We start from the raw sequence: 24,619 nt of genomic DNA, 5'->3' as shown, positions 1-24,619 counted from the left end.
CCCTATCTCTCACCATGCATAAAACTCAACTCAAAGTGTATCAAGGACCTAGGAATTAAACCACAGACCCTGCGCCTGACAGAAGAAAAAGCAGGCCATAATGTTCATCATGTCAGATTAGTCTGCAACTTCCTTAATAGGACTCCTATAGTGCAAGAAATAAAATCAATAATCAATAAATGGGATGGATTCAAACTGAAAAGCTTCTTAGCAAAAGAAACAATCAGTGAGGTGAATAGAGAAGCCTACAGAATAGGAGCAAATTTTTACCACACGCACATCAGATAGAGCACTAATCTAGGATACACAAAGAACTCAAAAACACCACCAAAAAACCAAATAACCCAATCAATAAATGGGCCAAGAAACTGAACAGATACTTCTTAGAAAATGATATACAATCAATCAACAAATACATGAAAAAATTTTCAACATCTATGGCATTTAGAGAAACACAAATCAAAACTACTCTAAGATTTCATCTCACTCTAGTCAGAATGGAAGCTATTAAGAATACAAATAACAATAAGTGTTGGCGCACTCATATATTGCTGGTGGCACAGTAAATTGGTGCAACCAATATGAAAAGCAATATGGAGATTCCTTGGAAAACTTCAAACGGAACCACCATTTGACCCAGCTATTCCACTCCCCGGTTTATACCCAAAGGACTTAAAAACAGCATACCACAGTGACACTGCCACATCAATGTTTACAGGAGCACAATTCACAATAGCTAAATTGTGGAACCAACCTAGATGCCCTTCAGCAGATGAACTGATAAAGAAACTGTGGAATATATACACAATGGAATATTACTCAACATTAAAAGAGAATAAAATTATGGCATTTGCAGGTAAAAGGATGGAGTTGGAGAATATTATGCTAAGTGAAATAAGCCAATCCCAAAAAACCAAATGCCAAATGTTTTCTCTGATATGTGGATGCTGATCCATAAATGGGGATGGGAGTGGGGAGCATGGGAGGAATGGAGAAACTTTAGACAGGGAAAAAGGGAGGGAGGGAAAAGGATGGGGAATGGGAGTATGAAAGACGGTGGAATGAGATGGACATCATTATCTTAAGTACATGTATGAATGGTGTGACTCTACTTTGTGTACAACATGAAAAATTGTGCTCTATAAGTGTACTATGAATTGAAATGTATTCTGTTGTCATGTATAACAAATTAGAATAAATAAATTGAAATTTTTTTAAAAAAGACAAATCCTTAAAGCATATAAAACTCTGAAGTAAAAGGCTAATCCTACATAAAAATCTTGAGATACAAGAGACAATGATATAGTAAGCCCAATTTAAAAAAAAAAAAAAAACACTGTAAAACAGAATGGGTCTTCTCCATTTTATTGGTAACTGGAAGTACCCAACACTTACCACATCACTAGCACTAGAGAACTCATTGTTAACCAGACTTTCAAGAGCCATCCATCGAACAGGCCTGTTTTCATTGTCCCCCAAGCAATGATAGTCCATTGGGAACAAGTCTCTGGAGAGGGCATTGTCTGTGATCTTAACTTGGAGCGTGTCATCAATGCTGAAAAGTGAAAACACAAACATCAAATGTAATCAGGGAATTAAAAAGTATTGAATGCTGTTATCCTTAAATAAAACATAAGTCCCACTGTGACTCCCAGGAGAATCCCAAATCCAGGGAGGACTATTCATCAAGTGACAGTGATGAGTTCATGGCACCTACACGCAGTTTCTAGCAGCCAGATCTTTATGGATGACTTCCCTTCTGGCCAGGTAGCTCATCCCACAGGCAATCTGAATAGCCATGTGTACCAGGTCTTGTTGAGAAATTGCCTGTAGGAACAGAAAAATGACAAGGTTTGTAGATAGCACAAAACTTAAAAAGGTAGGTGCACAGTTTATTCCACAATCCTATTCTACCCATAAATACTTCTTTATACCTATACAATGAGTTTTAAAAACTGAATTGGTGTGAATATACTTTGTATACAACAGAGATATGAAAAATTGTGCTCTATATGTGTAATAAGAATTATAATGCATTCTGCTGTCATATATAAATAAAAAAATAATTTAAAAAAATTTCCTGACCCAAAGTATGTTCATATAGCTCCCTATAATGTGCTTACATCAAGCACAGTCCTTATTCTGTTTATGACTTAACATTTACTTAACTGGCTCCTCTCATCTGTTAGATTTATCTCCCTGACATCCAGTACATACAGTAGCTGCTCAGTAAACATCTGTTCAATGAATGTTGATTCTCAAGATAATATTGCAAATGCTTTTATTTAAGAATTTGTTCTTTCTTTTAAAACAGCAGTTTTAATTTGGATGTTATCCCCTGGAGATCATTTTCAAACTAATACAAGTCTACAACTCTCTTCTGATATGCTTCTCTAGTATGCCAGAATTATGGGCTGAGGAATGAAGTTCTTCCTTAGGTGATGCTGCTGAACCAGTCTCTAACCACTTAGTTGGGAATCACTGCTTTAATCCCGTCAATTTACAAACTAAGCCAAATACTCAAATGCTGTTTTAAAATCCATTTTCTCATAGCAATTGCAATTAACTAAATTATTATATATCTTAATAAGTCTACAAAACACAGCACACAGCAAAACTAAAAGGCTTTATTGCTACTTCTACTATAATATGTTTAGAATCTGACCAAATGCTTCACAGCTAAGTACATAAGCAAAAACAAGGAATTCTTAGATGACTGATGTCTTACAGCCAATCGTGTTAAGAATATACCTAATTTTCTCCCATAATCAAGACCTCTAGTCATCACCAACTTTTGGTACAATATGGACCAAAATGGCTCTGTTAATTCTGTTTCCTTTCCTAGAAGGGAGATTCAGGACAGGGCCTTCAAAGAGTTATTGGGAAAATGACTGAGATGGTGCTACAGAGAGTTCAAGGTAATTATGAATAAACACACAACAAAAATACAAAGAAAAACATAAGCACGGCCAAGTATACACTTCAGGATAGGAATTATCCTCTAAATCAACACATTTTAAATATCGTTTTGAATTTCCCTTTGCAGGCCTTTAAACAACTTATGTGTAAGAATATTAACATCTACCTTCAAAGATATTATCAGAAACTACTGGTAAGTAGTAAGTATTTGGGCAAATTTCTCACCTGTGGGTTATTGGCCTCTACTAATTTGCACTGCCGTAAAAACAATTTAAGATTCCCCCAGTTCATGTAAGGTAGTATCACCATGGGCTTTTCTCCTTCTTCTATACACACATGAGTAATAGGAAGAAGATTTCTATAAAATAATAAGAAATTGGGAGAAAAACACATGAAATCTAAACTTTAGGGGCTTATTTTAAATAAAAAGTAATAAAGGTCATCTAAAATAAAGCAAAATCCCAAGTATATCTAGAAACATGATTATCATTAAAAATATAAAATTACAAAAGCCCTATGTTTTTCAACCAGACTTAAAACATTCCCCATATATGCACTTTTTGTTAGAGAAATAAACTCTAGTTGTTTCCAATATACTGGATTCTTTGAAGACATACTCTAGCCACATTAAATCATTACCCTAAGGGTACTCAAAGACACCTAAAAAATGATTTGTCCATGAGTATATTTTGATCATATTACACTTATTCCATCATCACACTTAAAAAAAGAAAAAACAAAAAAACAAGGCCCAATTCATACTGTGGACAAGAATATAATAACTGAAAGATATTTAAGAGTCTGAAATTGCTGCTACAAATGCAAGAACTTACTGCATCACATGGGACTTAGATTTCTGAAAACCAGGTTTCTCATTTAGTATCTGGAGGGACTCTCTCCTTCTCTCTTTGCCTTAGTTTTCACTCTTAAAACACAGGGACCCCAACAACCATAAATAGTTGCTTTGATGTGCAAAATAAAGCCAAGCATGGAGCAGATAATCTTGTTCTTATTTTAATTTCTATGGCATACACACACACACACACACACACACATAAGTTTTATCCTATTGCATAATGGTACTTCTTTCTCTGGTATCTGGAAATAATTGCTAATTTTTTCCAAGGCTATGAAACTTTTTTGCATAATTAGCTGAAAATTCCTAAAAGGCATTGACTATTGTGGAAATCTTAATTTTTATATTCAATGCTTTATATTGTGTGCCATATAAAACAGATGTTTAGTAAGTATTTGAAACAAAAACACACAGAATAGCCTTAAAATCATTTCTACTCCTTAACTTAGTAAATTCTGTTTCTAAGGATGTTTGATAATAAGATCAAACATAAAAAAAATAGATGAATAAAAAAATTACATGAACAAATAGTAGGAGTAAAAAGTTGAAAACAACTTGAATGCCCAAAAGTAATGAAAAAAACAATAGGATGACATGTAACAATAAAATGATCACAAAGAGATATAATGAGAATATGAGTAAAAGCTTATAGGAAAACAAGATAACAAAATTCACATGTTTAAAGAATAATTACAGCTATAGAGAAAAAAATAACTGGGCAGGAATACACCAAAAGTTAAAAGGTGCTGTCTTTCACTTATGGAACTATAGAAAATTTCTACCTTGCTTTTATTTCCTAAAAATTGTCTCAATTTAGAATGCATCACTTCTAAAACCAGTCATAAAATTCTGTTATGACCACTAGTGACCAAGTGACAAAGCTGTGGGTTCCACTTGGATTTTTAGGAGTTACTAAGAGGGAAAGCACTGACGCTGAGGAACTGGGAAAATGAGGGCTCAGAGATGGGTGGACCTGTAAGAGGTGACCTCTAAAAAGTCTTCTGTTTGCATTAGAGCAGAAGAGTGGCAGCAATCATTAGCCCACTTAATTGGCAAAGAAACCCACTTCAGGGAAGAAGAGTTAGGTAACCTGTAGGACAAGAAAGATCGAATAAATGAAGAAAAGAAATTCAGGTCTTCAGCTGATTCTAAAACTTATGCTTTCCCTTGAACATTTCCTCCCAGGGAAAAAAGACTACAGGAAAGACTACAGAGCCTCCTTTCTACTAGCTCCCATGAACTCTGAAATGACTACAGGTTTACATTCAGGATTAACCTGAGTACAACATAATTTAGGATGAATATGATGAGTTGCCCCATCTCTTTAACCCCAAGAGTACCTCTTTGTTCCTTTCTTTGTAACTGAAATATATTTAGCAGAATCAATAGCATTGTATCTATGCTGGAAGAAGTCAAATCTTATTCTATCAACATGGGAAAGATAATAGCTTTCAAAGTATAAATGGCTGCTCTTTATTCTGCCCATTTTACAAAGAAAAAGAGGATAAACGGGAAAGCCCAAAATCTCTAAGAGTGGATAAGAGCAGGGGAGGTATCCAGGGAAGGTGGAGGAATGGTATATAGAGTCCATGGGGGCTTACACAAGAACTGCCTTCAGCTCTCAGGCTTGCTGAATGCACCTGCAAAGTGAGAGCTGTGAGGTACTCATGCCTCACAAGTGCTTGCCATCAGGTACTCAGGCCAACACAGGGGAATCAAGTCACAAGGGGAAAGAGCTCAAGAGTACATTTAAACAAGGCACTCTCTGAAGTTGTTAAAAGCTTGTTATCTTTTATCCATTCAGGTATTTTAATTTATGATAAAAATTCTTCTCACAAATTCCAGTAGAAAAAGAAGTGAGAAATATTTTAGTATTTGTACAACTCTAATCACAGAATGTCCAAACATTAGGAATTACATATCATAACCAGTTAAAAAAGTAAAATCTGAAACCAGGTGACCTTCCTTGCTGAATGTACTGAGTTTGTTGGTAAAACCTATAATATGAATAGTCTATAAACATCATGAGTTAAAAAGAAAAGTGTAGTAGGCTCCCCTTAAAAATGAGATTAACTGCCAGTTACGGTGGTGCATGCCTGTAATCCCAGCAGTCTGGGAGGCTGAGACAGGAGGACTGCCAGTTCAAAGCCTGCTTGAGCAATCAGCAAGGCCCTAAACAACTTAGTGAGATCCTATCTCAAAATAAAAAATAAATAAAAAGGCTGGGGATGTGGCTCAGTGGTTAAACACTTCTGGGTTCAATCCAGTACCAAAAAAAAAAAGGAGAGATTAATTGCTACAGTGAATGTAAAGAATAATGTTTCCTACATATTAACAATGTGCTTTGTTCATTTTATCGAGGAGTTCTGCTATCACTTTACAGCCAAGATGAACAATTAACCTGACCAAGCCTTTCCTCACTCATTGAATTGTCCAGTACCAACCCCAATTCAGAATATCAATCCATGCCATGACCTAAGGGCATCCTGGGACTGCTAATCCATCCTGGTAGGATGCTGCAAAGTCTCACAGAATTAAGGTGCGAGAGAGAAAGGCTGCAAATGCCTGCTCTGAACATTTCCAGCCAAGGCATGTTTAGGGCTACAGTGGATATAATACTGCTTCTTGGGAAAATACCAGCTTTGTTTACATTTATCCATGCCACACACTGTCATACAGATCTTGCTTTCATCAGTTTAAGAATACTGGCTAGGCAGAGAAGTATTAAGTTAGTATGACACATTGAAATACTTTTGGCACTTCCCCTAAAGTCAGCATAACAGAACATCACACACATCCAACATTGCCAAAAAGGAACTTTCCAACCGATCATTTCCCAGTTCTTGTCAAAAGCCTAAAGGAAACAAAATGTGTTTTTTAGAAAAATGTGGCCTAAGGGATGATTTGTCCATTCATTCCTACAAACGATGAGTTCTGTACTTGGACTGAAACAGGCCAATGGACGGCAACATTCTTGAGCTATGTGACTTTAGCCCTTCAAAGGAACAGCTTCACTGTCCCTCAATATTGTGAGTTTAATTTTTTTTCCCTAAAAAAATTATTTTTTAAAAGTTTTAATGAAACTAAAAAGGCAAAAAAAAAAAAAAAAAAAGAAACTAAAAAGGCAATGTCTATGGTATATGATAAACCTAATGAGACTTCTATCTTGGAATTTCAAAACTAGGAAAATGCTTTTTTCCTCCCTAAACAACTTTGTTTCTTTCTCTTCTGCTACTGAGATTTACCTCTGGTTGACCAGAAGCTAATAGTTATTTTATATTCAATCACAGAAAAATAGTTGTCAACTTAGTGGTGGCTTGTTTTGTTTTCCACCACAATGCCAAAAATCTGGACTCACTTTCATTACCATTTATCTTACTTTTTAACAGAATTCAAGAAACTGCCCAAGGTTCGCAAAAATTAAAATGCATGATGCCTCTTGCACACATCACTTTGTATGTCTTTTTTGAGAAGTCCATAAACATCTTCCAATAGGGATGGTCTCAGTTTTATTTTTTAAACATGAGGACAAATTTTCAGACAGCAAATAAATTAAACTGACAATGCTTCAGAAGAAAAAAACCTTCCCTTGATACTGATACTGCCACACACTAAGATACTATATTTAAGGTTCTCCTCAGAATGTAGAAGTTTTCATTATAGCTCTGTGAACAGGACCAATGTGAAGCTTTTAAAAGAGCTCTTCACATAAAACCATAAGTGCTTTTAAAAAATCATATTATGACCTAATGATCATACATAAGGGATTAAATAAAAAATGATATTATCATTCAAGGAACCACTATATAGCCTATTTATTTATTTAGTACTAGGGAATGAACCCAGAAGCACTCAACCACACAGCCACATCCCCAGCCCTTTTTTATTTTCAGGCAGGCCCTCACTAAGTTGTTTAGGGTCTTGCTAAGTTGCTGAGGCTGGCTTTGAACTTTCTATCCTCCAGCCTCCGCCTCCTGAGCCACTGGGATTACAGGCATATGCCATCATACCCAGCTTTTTTGCCTTTTTAAATGAGGTCAAGGATCTATACTTACTGACATAAAAAGCTGGAAACACTGCTTTATCAAATTAAGAAGCATGTTAACTTCATTAAAGAAAAAATGATGTTGTGATTATACAGGAAAACATCCTTTTTCTGAAAAGTATACTGGAAACATACTAAAAGTGTTTATGGCTAACTTACTATAAAATATTTCCACAGAGAAACATATAGATAGATTGACAGAAATATCTAGAGATTAGACAGAAATACAGCACACATGTACAATCACAAAAAGTAAATATGGTGAAATATTAACTATCATTTCACTGGACCTAGAAAGTAGGTTTATTAGTATTTATTATTCTTATCGTTAGTGTTCTGTATATTAAAACATTTCCTAACAAAACACTTTCTAAACTATTATACCATTGTCTTATTTTTTAAGTGAAATATGCACACACACACACACAATTTCTGAAAAGTTCAACTATTATTACTCATAGGGGCTTACATACTATTTTCTTCTTCATACTTTTTGTTTGTAAAATGTCTTGAATGCATGTATTTTACTTTTATATATATTTAAAAAAAAAAAAACTATTCCCAAAGTTTTCAATTCAAAATTCAATAAACTGTTCTTCAAATAAAAACATAGCTCTGGGGCTACACACTGAACACTGAAATGTTGTTGGCTTCTGCTCTCACCTGTGATGAAGACCTCGCAGCTTGCAACTTTCAGTGAGCATCATTGTCACCTGAATTTCAGAAGCCTGATCTATAGAAAGGAAAAAAATTGACTTGAATTATAATTAATACTATATATATTATACTAATACTTTTTTGCTATTAGTAAATAACTACCTTGGACTGCAAGGTGAATTTTCATTTTAAGTTACGGGTATAACTAAATAGATCTAAAATTCTATTGCAGTACAGTCTCACTAAGTAGGTCAACTTTCAGAGAAATTTTTACAAAAAAAATGAGAGATTCAGGAAAGTTATAAATAAAGTAAAAAAAAAAAAAGCTATTTAACTAACTGGAAAAGTACTACAACACATACAGCATATAAAGGGCTAATTTCTTTTTTTTCTCCTTCTTTAAATAGCTCATACAGTACAAAAAATTTTGAAATAAGGCTGTGGATTAAATATATAGTTTACCGAGAAAAGAAAAAAACAAACAAACAAATGACCAACAAAATTACAAAATGACTCTCAGGCTTACTCCAAAGTAAAGAAATGCAAATTAAACTAGGAGATGTGATTTTCCCCGTCTGATCTAAAGAGACCAAAAATTCAGTCTGCCAGTTTGGGCAAGACTGTGTGAAAACAGGTTCAACAATAGCACCTTGGGTAGGTGGGAGAAGCAACATGTAACACAATTTCAAAATGAACACACACATTATATCATCCATCCTACTGGAAAACTCATAACAACTGAAGTATCCATCAACAGAAAACTAGCTACATGGGTACACCAGAATACTCTGTGCCTCCTTTTTAAAAATGAGATATTTATATGTAGTAACACAGGGATATCTTTAAGATATAGATTCAATTTTAAAAGCAAGGGATAAATCTATTTGTGTGATCAGTTACATTTTAAAAACAGAATTACTTGAAAAGTTAGATATATTGGGGAGCATTTCTATCCTACTGGAAGAGAGAACTATTTATGGTGGTAACTTTTAAAGATGGGAGATCTTACATTTTATATCTTTCTGTTCTGTTTGCACTCTATGTATAAACTTACAAACCTACAACTACAGTAAAATAACCACCAAGAGTTCTGATTAGAGACTATAGTATATTTTGTTATTTTCTTCTTCTTACCTCTTTCTGGTTAAAAACAAACAAAGCTAATATTAAATTAGTGAAAGAGTAAAATAATGATCAAATTAAGATAAGATTATTTCATTTTATTTTTAGCTTCTAAACTCATGGTTTTTGATCCAAAGTAGCAAGACAGAACTAAAACTGACTTTAAAATCCATGTCTTTGAAACAAAAGACATGACAATGCAATTCACCAATCATATTCAGTACTTGTTAAAGTAAAGCTTTCCTTCAGAAGAATTTTGAAGCGATCAAATAAATATTTGCACAAATCCATGAGGATTCTTTGTCTTTATGGTACCACTATCTTAATAGTACAGAGGACTTTTGCTACCACTTGAAAAAAATATTTTCTTTAAATTTATAGTGTATTTCCACTATAAAACTGAAAATGAATTTGAACTTTTAAAAAAAGTTTTAAAATATCAAAACCAAATGACTACAATATATCCTTAAATACACTTCTAAAGAGGGCTGGGGTTGTGGCTCAGTGGTAGAGCACTTGCTCACATGTGTGAGGCACTGGGTTCAATTATCAGCACTGCATATAAATAAATGAATAAAATAAACGTCCATCAACAACTTAAATAAATAAATAAAACACTTCCAAAGAAACCAATAACTAAGTTTTATGTGAACAATAAAAATATTTAAAGTTTCTGATCAATACAAGTCAAGATCCATACATTCTAGCCCCACCCAGTAAAATGTTGAACGTATCATAAAACCCAGTCCATTGAGCTCAGGCACTAGATTATCCTACTTTGACAGTAGAACTGTCAAAACAGATAACTCAAATTTCATTTGTTTCCAAACCTACCAGAATCTCACTTCTTTCCTCATTCCCTCCCATTACTTGTTATTAACATTCTCTTTCTAGATAACTTCTCTGAGTTAAGACCTAAGTAGGAATTGTAGAATGGGGACACAAAAAGCCAAGAACTTGAACCACTCTTTAGGAAAAGGAGCTTCCCACTAGTGTCTGCTGGAATAAACTCTAGTTGTCTAAACACTGCTTAAAAAGATCTTTTGAAAATGGTGGAATGCCCATGATGCTCTTTCTATAACCTAAATAATTTCTAATGAAATTATGGCCAGAACTATTGGGGCCTGGTGGGATCTTTTGATGACTGAAAATAAGTAATAATTGGAAAAAAGCCTACTTGGTAAGCATTTATTTACCTTCAACTGGCAAGATTCAAGTACACAAAAGGTTAATGTCAGGATGTCATTTTATATACTATTTTTTTAAGTCCTTAACTTTGATAAGCATGTTCAATTAAGCCAGGAATACATGCATTGAATAATTAAGAAAGTTTTAAAGTGGAAAAAAATAATTTTATCCATTTATTAAGAAGTCATTTTTTAGGGGTGGGAGGGAAAGGGAGGGAAAGGGGAATAGCAAGGATAGTGGAAGGAGACAGTCATCGTTATACAAAATACATGTATGAAAATGTGAATTTGGTGTCAACACACCTTATTTACAGAGACATGATAAAAAAAGAAATTTTGCAAAATATATATATATATATTTTTTTTTTTAAAGAGAGAGTGTGTGAGAGAGAGAGGGAGAAAGAGAGAATTTTTTAATATTTTATTTTTAAGTTTTCAGCGGACATAATATCTTTGTTTGTATGTGGTGCTGAGGATCGAACCCGGGCTGCACGCATGCCAGGCGAGCGTGCTACCGCTTGAGCCACATCCCCAGCCCCGAAAAATATATTGAATAAGCAATTATCAAAAAATTCTATGCTTTGTCTTAATGTCATTACAGCTTTTATTATTTTTCTATTATTCCACTTTGTCACACAGATGGAATTATTTTTCTGCATTAAAATTAAAACTCTAAATTGAAAAAAAAGTCATTTTTTATGAATTCCTTCTCCAGTCTTTTTGTTTTAAATAATAAATGGTCTATCTTCAAGATATATACATATAAAAAGGGTACTATTAAATCTACAGTTTAAAAATTACAAGGAAGCATAAATGATATTAAACATGACATTTCAAAAATTATAAAAATTTAGCAACTATTAAAAAAATACTGTCTTAATTCCAATGACCCCAACTTATTCATTTATTTCATGGAATTCAATTTCACAATTCCTATTATGTAAGATTCAAGCTTCCAATTTCAATCTCTGAAAATTTGCATTTGACTGTCCAGTGGGTCTCTGCACAAAATTATGAATTTTTAAAAAAGCTAATTTCCTGCTTATGCCTAAAGGAAAAGATTGATATTCTCTTTAAAAACTTCATTTTTCCATTTCACACAGAATTTCTAATTGTACAGCATGTAACAAAGCATACAGATTTGTGAAGAACTTCGTTAGCTCCACGTAGCTTAAGTTAAAAAATAAAAATAACATCCAAAAGAATAAATCTCAGAGATAATCAAATGAAGTTATCTCTTTAACAATTTTGAGACAAGTACACTTCCTCTCCATCCCCTGTGCAAACTATGACTATATGCTGACTAAAGACTCACTGTGTTTTCTCTTATTTCTGTCTAGCTGAGAGAACACAGTGTGGTGAGGCAGAAAAACAACAAAGTGACTACAACGCACACTTACACACACTCTCTCTCTCTCTCTCTCTCTCTCACACACACACACACACACACACACGGAAAAGAGAAATCTCATCTTGTAAAAGAGTCCTAGTATCCACATTGTGCTTCTTTATTGTTTTCATTTCCTTTTCTCCCGCTTCCAACCTTAAATCAACCCAATTCTGTATAGAAACCCCTTTTTGTCAAGATAATTGTACTGTCATGTGTAACTAATTAAAACAAATTAAAAAAAAAAAGAAAAAAGAAAGAAACCCCTTTTGTTAATTCAGGATTCATTCAGAACAAATAAATAATAGCTCAGTTCTGAATGGTCCACAGAATATTTAACAACCCTAGAAGAAATATTAGAATTAAAAAGAAATGTTCCCTTAAAAAAAACAGGAAAACCAAAAATAATTGTTTTATTATACTATGGTTCAAATTTTACCTTTACAAAAAGGTAAGAACTATCCTTCAAATCTAGTTAGAAAGCCTATCAGGATTTAACTTAAATATAAACCTTTAATTGTGTTTTGGGGACTGGGAATGAGTGGGTTAACAAAAACAAATACTAAATGTTATAGTAAGTTAAACCATTTGTTTAAAAAAGATAAAAGGTGTGTATGTGTATGAGTGTGCTTATTTATCATAGCTTTAAACAAGCAATTTGCTAGATTATAGGCAATTAAATTCCAAAGATTTTTCTTCAAACCAAAAATATTTTTTAGAAACAATCAACATAAACCCTTCATTCTTTCCAAGTATTCCTTTAATTTAGAAAGTTATTATAAATTAACTTTGTAAACCTCATAAAATTTTGTCACCTCCTACTCATAAAACTGAATAATTTAATTTTCCCCTCAACCTCCATAAAGTGATAAATCTGTTTGTTAGAAACTAGTATCCTGTCATTTCAACCTGTATCAGATACTGAGAGACACTGAGCACCTCATATGTTACCAAATTTTTCTTACTCTCAAAATGAGCAAGTAAGAGTTATCTGAGGATGTAGTTCAGTGGTAGAGAGCACTTGCCTAGCATGCATGAGGCCCTGTGTTGAATCCCCAGCACCACAGAAAATTAAAAATTAAAAAATTAAGTAAGTATTATTTAAGCTTTTACAAACATCAGATTTAAATAGTTAAAATTCTAACACTTAAAAAGTGTTGTTAATTTACCAGAATTAGGGAATAAGACATACACAAATAATATATTATAGTGTTCTGATAGGAAATCTCTAGTTGAATAATTTATATAAACAAACAAAAAATTAGGCATCACATTTCAAAAAATAACCCTACATAAGAATATGTGAAAATAGGTATTCTGTTCGTGAAAATATAAATTAGTGCTACATTTTAGAGCACAATCTGACAATATCTCTCAAAATTTTAAATGTATACACTCTTTGGTCCATCAATCCCAACTGTGGTTATACCTACAAAAGTATACCAAGAAATACATATACATATAGGAACAGACATTTTCTGGCACATTATATAGCATCCAAGAGAAAAGTGACAGATAAGGGGTAAAAGATAAACAGTGTCTACCATGTAGGGTGCTATGGGTCTGAAGGTAATAGTAATATTTTCTTTATAGACTTCAGTATTGGAAGAGGAAAAACTAATGACAATGTTTTCTAAGGAAATGAAAGCAAACAGTTTTAACCTAAGGAAAAAACAAAATTAGATATAATAACAATGAATTCAAGTGGATACAATATAACTAGAAATCAGAATAATATCTAATAAATGTTTAATATCTTAATTTGTAAGTCTTCTATTTTCTATACCTAACAACCCAAATCTCCTCAAAAGTTAGCCTCATATGAGCTAAATTAACATGGCCTAATTTAAAAGGTCCAGCACACACTGAGAAACAGAATTTTGCTGGCATGAGCCATACCAGAAATAGTATGGAAATAGTACAATAAAAAACCCTACCTTTAACTGTTTTTACAAACGTTGGTTTTTCTTTATTTGGATCTTTTTCATCTACTAAAATCCCATGGAAAATACGCCCAAAAGTACCTAAGCGGAAAAATAATAATTAATGCGATTATACAAAAACCTTATAACCTTACAGTAGAAAAACTTTCTGGCAAGGTAAACATGACAAGGGTATGTATCATTAACATTACTTCAGCCCAGAGTAAAAAGGCCCAAATTGTTGGTATCTAATGGCTATTAAAGTTCTTCATAACCTTAACTGACTTTTTGGAAACACTACATCTACACTAAATACATGAGAAACTTTTTTTTCTGAATTATCCTACATAAACTAATACCATAGCCAGGAGCACTGGAGTTCAGTAATGGGGCATCAATTCAGACACTTGAGTTTCTAGGTCACCTCAGAGCAGTGTCAAAAGGAGAAAAATGGACTCTCTTCTCTGCTGCTGCAGTGCTAAAAAATGTAGGAAGGCCAGGGGTACAAAGTCCTAGATTTAGACAATCCTGGGTTCTAATCTTTCTACCACTCTCTACTTCAGTCTCAGATAAGTCACTTGCCCTCTCAGATCATTAGTATAAAAGTGTTCCTAAAAACTTTATGGTAAAAAGAGAAGAAGTTATGACCTTTGGGTTAATCATTTTACTCAATGGTTAAAAATAAACTATGAAAATCCATAGATTTTTTTATTAGTAATTTCCTACCTACTAATCAAAAAAAAGTTTCCTAATAAGGAAATGATCATTGAAAATTGGTCTCGTGTCACTCTTTTCCATAAGAAAATGTTTCTCTTTCTTACTTTCACAAATAAAAAGAAATGCCTGTGGGGCTGGGGTTGTGGCTCAGTGATAGAGCACTTGCCTCACATACATGAAGCACTGGGTTTGATCCTCAGCATCACATAAAAAAATAAATAAAATGAAGATATTGTATCCATCTAAAACTAAAATAAAATTGAAAAAAAAAAAAGAAAGAAAGAAAGAAATGCCTGTAAATAGCTTCACCTTACTGCAGATACTACACATACTTGTGGGCTTTAAAGCCTTTCACCATTAAGTGCTGAAGCTGTTGGTGCCCATCTAGATCATGTCTTACTGTAGCCCAGAGACACAGAGTAACTTGGATGCTCAAGGTAAGAAAAAAAAAAAAAAAATCTTTGGATAATCTTTATTCAAACCAATTTGCTTAGAGGTGAGTAAATACTTTCAAACATTTCCGTCAATACACCCTCAGAGGTAACACCTTGACCTGCCAGAATCTTCCTCACAAAGGTCTGCCCTTCTATCCCCACTCAAGCTGACCTTGCTTGATTGAGCTTTGCGCTCTCAAGGGAACACTGCAGAAATTCATACTCCGTCTTCTCTTCCTCAAACCTAGTTCCATTTTAAATATTCCCAAACATGGGTTTACAGGCTTAGAAACAAAACCATTATGGATGTGGGAACATGCACGAAAGTATATCTGAACATATATCACTCTACCACAAGGCCACAGGGATTCATATTGCCATCAGCTTGTCCCCTCATAGCCCTGTCAGTCTGGGTGTTATCTTTTTAATTTTTCTCAATGTGACAGATGAAAAATGGCATGTAACTGTTGTTTGATTTGTATTTATCAGATTTCCAGTGAACCTGATCACTTTTTAAAATGTTAATTTTAAAAATTGGCCTTGTTTTCTTTTCTGAAATAAACAGTTTTAAGACAAATTATTACAGCCCTGAAAACATCAAGGAAAACATTACATAATTCCAAATTTCCTCTTTTTCTCAAATTTATACCACCATAATAGATGACTTATTCTATCCTGTTTAGAGACCCAAAGAAACTGCAAACATATCATTTAGTCACTGGTCTAATTCCTGTGTCTTTAAGAAACACTATCTGGTCTATTAACTGCCTTTAGGCAACAGGTAAATCTAAAAACTAATTATGTTTAGAAAGACAACCATATGAAGTGGCATTTATACACTGAAAAGCAGGCACCCCCATATCTGCTCCTATTAATTACCATTTGCCATTGGGGGCAGCTTAACCCTTCACTTTGCTGTGACTAGCCTACAAGTATTCAGCCAAAAGATGAATACAGAAGGTCTTACACGCTCGCAAAACTTTTTGAACTGAATTACAGTGGGAGTGAAAAGAAAGTAATTCTCTTCAGCAACATGAAAAGCTCAATGCAATATTTTATTATTAATTTCTGCTTTCATCTTTCAGCATCTTTATAACCAATTCCCTGAAAACTCAAAAAAGAAAGCAAGGATAGCAAGAGGGGAAGGAAACAATATTACTACCTATCAAATACTATTATGTGCTAATTCATGTAATATATATCATTTCATCTAATCTTCATAACTAGTCTAAGAGTTATGAAGACTACTATTTATACAACTATGTAATCTAAATTTACAGAAGAGGAAACTGGAGATCTAAGACATTAAGTAATTAATTGGTCACACGTATAATATATCCTGGAACTGGAACATGAAATCTAATTTCAAAGCCCAATTCCATTTGCTAGAACCTCCATACTATTTGTCAGAGAGAAATGTCTTAAAATATTTTCAAAGAGACCTGCTAGGTAATGATCATTTTAAATAAGAACAAAACAGAAAATACACCTTCAAGGTAATGAACACTTATGTATGCTTTATTATACCTGAAAATCTAGAGTAGTAAAGCTATATAAGACATAATAAAAAACCTAAGAAACAGGAAAATAAAAACCATTTTTCAAAAAAAAAAAACAGATTTTAAAATAATAAATACCTTCTTGGAGTACATCTTTTAGGGTTATCCTCTCCCTGGATATTGCTATATCCTTCACCTTGGCTTTGGCCTCTAAAAGAGTGACACTTCTCAGGTCGTTCTTCTCTATCCTCAAGGTAGGATAACCTGAGGAGCCAACAAAGCCAAACCAAGCAATATAAATACCCTTATTAAGGTATTGGGGTCAAATAGTTTAGTTAAAACCTTAGGACTCAAGTCACAGGAATGAATGAATGCGAGATTCATAAAAGAAAACAGGCACATATGTGAATTACTTATGAAAGGCACACCAACTTGTAAAGAAATGCTTTCTCACCTACCACAATTCTACCCCCAAATGTTAAAATATATAATTAAAATAAGAAACACCAGAAATAATATTACAATTACTTCAAATGTCTGTCAGTCAAATGAAACAAGCTTTGACTTATAGAATCTCATTTAATCCCTTTTATGGACAGTTCTTCTCCCAAAGGATTTTTTAATATACTCATATAGCAAAAGAACATTTCAAATAAAGAGAAACATCTTTTCTAACAAGATGCATTATCAATTTAATGACTCTGGTATTCCCACAGCCTGATGATACCAGGGTGAAGTTCAAACCTGTTCTCATTTATTCTGAATACAATGAGTAAAAACAAAATTTATAGCTACAAATTGAAGTTTTCACTCCCCCCCCCCAAAAAAAAAAAATGTTAGAAAAAAAAGCAGATCCTGTGTTAGCCAGTAGAAACTGCAATAGCATCTCTAATGATTTATCAACTTTGGCAAAACTCCTCTAAAACCCCTCTAAAAAAAAACTAATGAACCAATGATCATCAATTGCCACCAGAAGAACTGCATGAAAGGCTCTGGGGAACTTTATAATGGATATAGACTGACAATACCTGAGACCACTGATCACCAGTTTGAGGGCAGTATGTCCAGATGTGTGAGCATAGGTGTGTCAGTGTATATTTAATCCTGCCTCAAATTCTTAGTTTCTTGAATATGTGGTCTGTTATATTGTTTTCTGGAGAAATTTCTCAGTCATTCTGTCTTTAAATGCTTTTCTGCCTCCTTTTTATTCATAAAACAAATATATTTCTATTGACCTTTTATAAAGTATTTTGTTTTAGTACACATAATAAATTACCTAGCTCCTTAAGGTAATGTGCACTATTAAACACAAGTGTCCTATTAACAACAATTTAATTTTCTAAAATATATAATTGAATTTCCATTATTCTTACTTAAAAGGCTCATTTAGCACTTATCATCAGTGAATTATCTATTCTTAAGGTCATATCCACAATTAAGAATCAACTCTAAGCAAAGCTTGCCATCTAACCATTAAGGGATGCCTCTTCTGAATAGCACTATACATCTAGCACTGTATTTCCTAAGAAGCTTATATTTCTTTTGTTGACAGTAGGGTTTCTGTTAAATTTCTTTTAATCTAGACAAATATATTCTAAAAAAAATTGGGGGGAGTGCACTGTCTACTGAAAAAGGTGGGCCAATTATCCTGGAGAATATCTGGAATCTACTTCTTCAAGTATCAAATAATTTGTTCCTTAACCCTAAATTTCCTATAAACTACAAGTCAATTCTATAGCCTTAATTAAGTCCAGGTTAACTTTTAGGATTTAGGGAAGACAAGAATATTCCAAGCACACCATCTCCTGCTATACAAAATTATCTGATTGTCTCATTCTTAGTAATATTGTTTTCAGTGGATTGAGGTGGTGACCTGATCCCTCAATTTTAAAAATTTCTCCCTTTGTTTTAGAGTTTTAATCACTGATGAGCTTTCCTGAATCAAATATATTGTTAGGGGTTGCAAATGTGATTTTCTAATCCTATCATTCCTTCTGCATTTATCAGTGGGAAATCTCCTGTAAAGAAGCCTTTTTTCCTCATCAACCAGCACCACCTGGTGACCCTGAAACACAGTTCATGCAGCCAACTGTCAGAGTAAGATATTACTGGAGCTTCAATTACCTCTCATTATGAACCATTTTTTAAAAAGCATTATAAATTTATAGATTTTTACACAATTTATTTTTCAATCCTGTTGTCTCTTTGATGTTCAAATGGTTCCATCTTTGGCCAATGAGAGCTCTTTGAGTCTTCAGCAGCTTTCTTGATATCTGGCTCAGCAACATGTCCCAGGTTCATCTTATTTGTTTCCTGACCTAGACCTGGAGTCAGCTGCTTCTTCAAAGAATTCTGGTTATTTTTAATTGGAAACAGTATCGCAAGACCACAACAGGGTACGGTGGAGGGCAGATAATCTTATCAAGGTATAAATACCAGCCACTAAAGAAGACAGCTAATTGCCTACAAGATCCTACTTTATCAATGGCACTTCTGAGTCATAACTAGACAGGTGGCTCTCTGGCCCACTCTTTATCTTGATGATTATGTTGTTATTTATTTCCTTGTTAACCATTCCTCATTTTGTCTTATACTCTAAGAATGACTATTTTATTCCATATTATGTACATATATCATAACATTACACTGTATTTAATATTTACAAGAATTTTTCAACAATTTTTTAAAATTACTTTCCCCAAAACACCTACATGTTAAAGTGTGTGAAACTTTTATCAAAATATTGTTCATAAAAAGGAAATTAGATCCCATGCTCTCAACTCCCAATGGTACCTATCTGCCTATTAAAATTAGAAAATAATGCATAGCTCAATGGTGGAGTGCATGAATGTGCCAGGTACTGGCCCAACAACAAAAACAATGTAAAGTCTTTACATGGCCCATATGAACATCGAATAATTCATTAAAATCCAAAGGTTTTCTCTGTATACAGCCGAATAACTTATTCCACATAAATATTTAAACAACTTCCTTCTTAATTTCTATAGAGTTGATTTAACTATGGAAAGTTCCCCAAAGCAAAACTAATTCTAGCAATTAATTTAACTTTATTTTTTAATACTCCAATTTTAGAAAGTTTTATTCAATGCTCTAGAAAGCAAAGGTTGAAAATTGTATCTAATTTTATACAAGGTAGACACTATGTGCATAGCATGGTACACGTGTCCCTCAAGTATATTAATCATGAAGAACTACTGATACAGACAGACTACAGAAAACTTTGGAAACAGCTTTAGAATTATATTAACTCTTACTGGTGATAGGTGTTGCATTGTTGGGTGTGTCAGCTCTCAGATACTGAGTCGTCTGCGTGGATGGCTGAGACAGCCCTTGGGAACTACTGCTGGCACTGATGCTAGAAATCATTTTAAAAAGAGAAATATTTGACAAGTCAGCTTCAATAAATTTATTTTTCATACATACAATATGCATGTAGCATTATAACCAGCCTAAAATCCTGATGACAATCATAATACACATAAATCTCAATAACATATTCCATATTGAAATTTTAATCTGCCTCACAATGTAAAGCTCTATTTTTTTTCTTTCATTTCTACCTCCAAACTCATTGAGCAGGTTACTCTTACTAAAATTATTCAGAAATGTGGGTACTAGTTCTCAAGCAGTAGTCCTGAACCTCACACAAGGATACATTAGAGAACTATGGCTCATCTTGCAAGAAAAGAGCCCATGCCATTCAAGTAAATTGCTTCTTAGGAGAGGAGTAGAAAGACAGGTTTCTTTTAGTGATGGTCCCAAATCAAACAGCCTAGAGATAAGGGAATATCAAACCAAACAAAATATGCCAACATCATCAAAGCTTGGGATGGAAGATCAAATCTAGCTCATATTTACATGAATGTGAACAAACACATGAATGTTTATTTGTTTCTGCTATTCCCCAATCCCACTCTTTTAGATGTTATGGAAGTTCCCCAAAATTTCTAGAACCTGAAATATTATATTACTCCATATTCTCTAAATAAGACAGAAGATCTAGAAGAAGTAGGCTCAAATAATTGCTAATCGTGTTTGAGACTACAAATTAATGGTTTCCGAGCATGTCCTTTTGTCTTTTCAGTGTAAAGCAACTTGTCCCAGGTCACCCCTGGGCATACTCTAGTCTCAATATCCTTGTAATTCTGCAGCAGTGCAAAAGTGAAGCACAGAAATTAAGAATGAAGAGTGAAACCAGATGGCAGGATAGGCCTTACAAATCTGAGCTATAGAATCAGTAGAGCCCCAACAAAAGCTCCAACCTTCCTAAGCTAACTCTCTACACAAAAGCTCTGTATTTTCAAAATCTGGTAATTAAAAAAATACATGACAAAGGGCTGCCACATAATCTGCAACTTTTATACATGAATTTGTATCTTATCAATTCTGAGAGCTTTTATGTACGTCTGAAAAATGAAAATATATAACACCCACACGATGAGCACTGTAAGCACCTAAGTAGTTTTTTTAATCACCAATAATACAGTCTACTATTATCTGCTATTATAACTAAAATACTCCTGAAAAGTCACAAAGTAAAAATGAAGATAGGAATGTCCCCCAATAAACATTTAGAGCACATCTACAAGCCATTTTGCTCAGCACACCGTGTATTGAAAATGCCTGTCTGCCTAGTGAAATCCCCCTTAGTATGCCTTCCCTTGAGATGCCCGTCATTTCATATTATCTGCTTCTTCCTTGGGGCTACAGTTAGCCCTGTTTTCCCAGCACCTTTGCTGAAAATACTTAGCAACTCTGAGAATATAATAAGGATTCACAAGGCCATCATCCATTCAGAGTTCTGTAAGAGTTTTTAAGGCTGGAGCTTATTCAAGAATTGGTCTATATGAGTTTATACATGCAGTGGGTTTGGTGCAGTGCAGTAAACAAATGGGGCATATACCTTGAAATCACAACTGCCAGTACAACCAATACTAACTACATGACTTAGGCAAACTATTAGATCCTCCTGGAGCCTCAAATCCTCATGGATAAAAGGATTGCTAAAAGGATTACATGAGGCCTTCAGACATACATTTCATATTATTACTGTTTTTATTATTATGGATATTATGCATCCTCATTCCTTAGAATGATAAAGGCATGTGTTTTCCAGTTCTAAGTACTACTAAAGGATAAAACCAGAAATCAAAGTTGTTAGAAATCCAGTATTCAGTAACAGGGAGAGAAGAAAAGCACTGCCATCCTCAAATAAATGACTTACCCATAAAATGGAATTAAGAAAACCTATCTCATTGGACTTTTGTGAAGCTAAAATTTATGTATGTTAAAGCACAGTATATTACCTGCAACCAATAATGATGGTTGAATAAATGAACAACCCCTTTTTCCCCATAAACTGACCAGTAGGTGGCACTCCTGTGCCACTTTAGAATCTCTGAGAGGCTTGTGAGCACAGTCAGAGAGTTATGGGTTTATCAGTCAATTTTTTGTATGCTTGACAGATGTTAAATGGAAAGGGAGGACCAAACAAGCAATAAGCAAAGCACTTTACTAAGTGGATGAAAAACTTTCTTTGGGACCCAAGACTTACTGTTACAAGAGAAGCAAGGAGCAGTTTAGAGACCTACCCCTGACATCTGTTAAAGTTCAGACCTTTACAACTGCATCAAAGCAGGTTGAAAATGTATATTTGCTTATATTTAATAGTTTAATACCAGTCTTGATAAATTTAATTTTCACCAGCAAATTAATTTGCAAATATTGTGGAGATATTAACTCTGTTCTAAAACAAAGCTAAGACTTTAGGCAAATATCAAGATTTTCTTTCAAAACACTTATTACAATTTGTACTTTTCTGTTATTTTTCTGTGTAATTTGCTTATTTATTTATTTATTCAATAATTATTTAATAAGTATCTACTATATGCCAGGCTACTGTGCTGGGTGTTGGCAATACAGCAGTGAACACAACAAAGCTTCCTACCCTACATTCCAGTAGGGAATGTTCAACGTCTGTCTCTCCAAGAAGGAGACAATATAAACTCTACAGGGACAGGAAAGTACCTGTTTACTCATCAGCCAGTGCCTGGTGCAATGAGTCCCAAGTAGGCCCAATTAAGCCCCAATGAGAGTTTAGAAAACACTAAGTCAACCAACCAATGACAAAGAAAAGTATACTTTCATGAAACAGAAAAACATAAGCCAGACATGAGCTTCCAACATGAGCATGTGATGTGCACTGAAAATGCAAAGAATTATTAGTATAACAAAATGGCTATTTAGTGACTGGTAAATCCACTTAACATCGTCTCTCAAAGTCCTATATAAAATGTTAGTTACTTCAATTGATTCCTAATGCATGTTTTCCCCTCTGTAAAATCTAAATCTAAGCTTCAAAACCACATGTACACAAAACATTCTGAAACACATCACTTGTGTACTTCCCTCTTATTCTCTTTTCTTTCTCCATTCAAGAAAGCAAAGTAAGGGCTGGGGTTGTGGCTCAGAGGGAGAGCGCTCACCTAGCATGTGTGAGGCCCTGGGTTTGATCCTAAGTACCACATAAAAATAAAATAACTATATTGTGTCTACCTATAACTAAAAAATAAATATTAAAAAAAAGAAAGAAAGAAAAGTAACACAATGGAGACAGAGAGTACAGACTCCAGTCAGCTCCCTGGTCCCTTAGGTTCTTATTTATGCCAGGAATGTGCTTACTAAATGTAAGACTTATCCCACTATATGTAAGACATTGTGTTAAGACAGGGGATTCAGCAATCAGAAAGGCAGTCTTCCCTCTTATTTGTAGAGGGCTTATATTCTAGTACAAAGGATAAGAAAAGTACATAAAACTTACATGAGGAAAAGATACAGCAACTGCCATAGGTGAGAGAGGGGAATGGATGGTAGAAAGGCTTATAAAAGATTTCATGAAAAAGATGGCAATGGAGCTGGAATTAAAGAATGGAGGGTCTGGACTGGACTGCACAAATACAAGGAGCCCTTCAAAAGTCCTGAAGGGCAAGGTGCAGGGCAAACTGAGGAACAGTGCAAGAAAGGACACAGTAAGAAGAAGAGGAAAAGTTTAAAGGTCCAAAGCCCAGTCATGAAGCCGGAATATCTTAAGTCAGAACCTGGAAATCAATGAGGAAGAAAAAGAGAACTGTGGATTGTGAAATAAGCCTGTTTACCATTCCATCTTTATCTCTCACTCTGTCCTGACTATTAAGTCCTCCTCCTTGTCATCTATGACTCACACAGGCTGGAGCAAGTACTTTTGTATTCTCACACTATATTATTCACATCACAATCATCAAATTTATTCTTTTATAATAATGGGTTAATGTCAAAGCTCAAATCCTTGACACCATCATTAATTTTTATATTCCCAACACTTCGCATAACATATAACTAAGTGCACCACAAACTGGCTTAACAACAGAATCATCCAGGAAGCTTTAGGAAAAATACTGATGCCCAGACACTACCCCAGACCAAGTGCATCAGAATCTCTGGAAGGAGGACTTAAATACTGGTTTAATTCAAAAGATTCCCCATGACTCTGGTTAAAATCACAGCAGACATTCAGTAAGTGTGTCTTCGATAGACAGATGGATGGAGAATGATGGAGAGAGGAACTACAAGAAAGAAACAGGGCATTTTATTTAAGGCAAAAGGAATCTGGAGTGGAATCATGCTACTGGGGATGGGGAAAAGCATATTTGATCTCTACTCTTCCCCAGCAAGAAATAAACTGTGATTTCTGACTTCAGAAAAATAAAAAGATAAAAAATAAAATCAGAAAACATCACAAAGACAGTGATTAGAACATCTTGGTTTTTCTTTGGCTAGGGCTTGATCATCTTCCCTCCCTCCCCTTTACCAGTGTG

The 24,619-nt window shown here is 34.1% G+C and overlaps 1 protein-coding gene across 1 annotated transcript in view; it reads right to left on the bottom strand.

Annotated features, from left to right (window-relative positions):
- The window catches only part of Ryk (receptor like tyrosine kinase), an 86,787-nt gene that overhangs the window by 13,516 nt on the left and 48,652 nt on the right, over positions 1 to 24,619 (bottom strand). Inside the window, exons 7-13 of the mRNA XM_046431832.2 lie at positions 20,021 to 20,121; positions 16,884 to 17,009; positions 14,111 to 14,197; positions 8,484 to 8,553; positions 3,145 to 3,277; positions 1,718 to 1,827; positions 1,396 to 1,555 (exon numbers count right to left, since the gene is read on the bottom strand). Of these exons, the coding sequence (XP_046287788.1) occupies positions 1,396 to 1,555; positions 1,718 to 1,827; positions 3,145 to 3,277; positions 8,484 to 8,553; positions 14,111 to 14,197; positions 16,884 to 17,009; positions 20,021 to 20,121 (787 nt within the window). The remainder of the gene's footprint in view (positions 1 to 1,395; positions 1,556 to 1,717; positions 1,828 to 3,144; positions 3,278 to 8,483; positions 8,554 to 14,110; positions 14,198 to 16,883; positions 17,010 to 20,020; positions 20,122 to 24,619) is intronic.

Source organism: Marmota monax, unplaced genomic scaffold (genome assembly GCF_021218885.2).
Source record: "Marmota monax isolate L192 unplaced genomic scaffold, Marmota_monax_Labrador192_F-V1.1 WCK01_AAM20220418_F8-fsc00022, whole genome shotgun sequence".
In the NCBI taxonomy this organism is placed as follows: Eukaryota; Metazoa; Chordata; class Mammalia; order Rodentia; family Sciuridae; genus Marmota; species Marmota monax.
The sequence above is the reverse complement of the archived record's forward strand: the minus strand, read 5'-3'. Positions and strand labels throughout refer to the sequence as shown.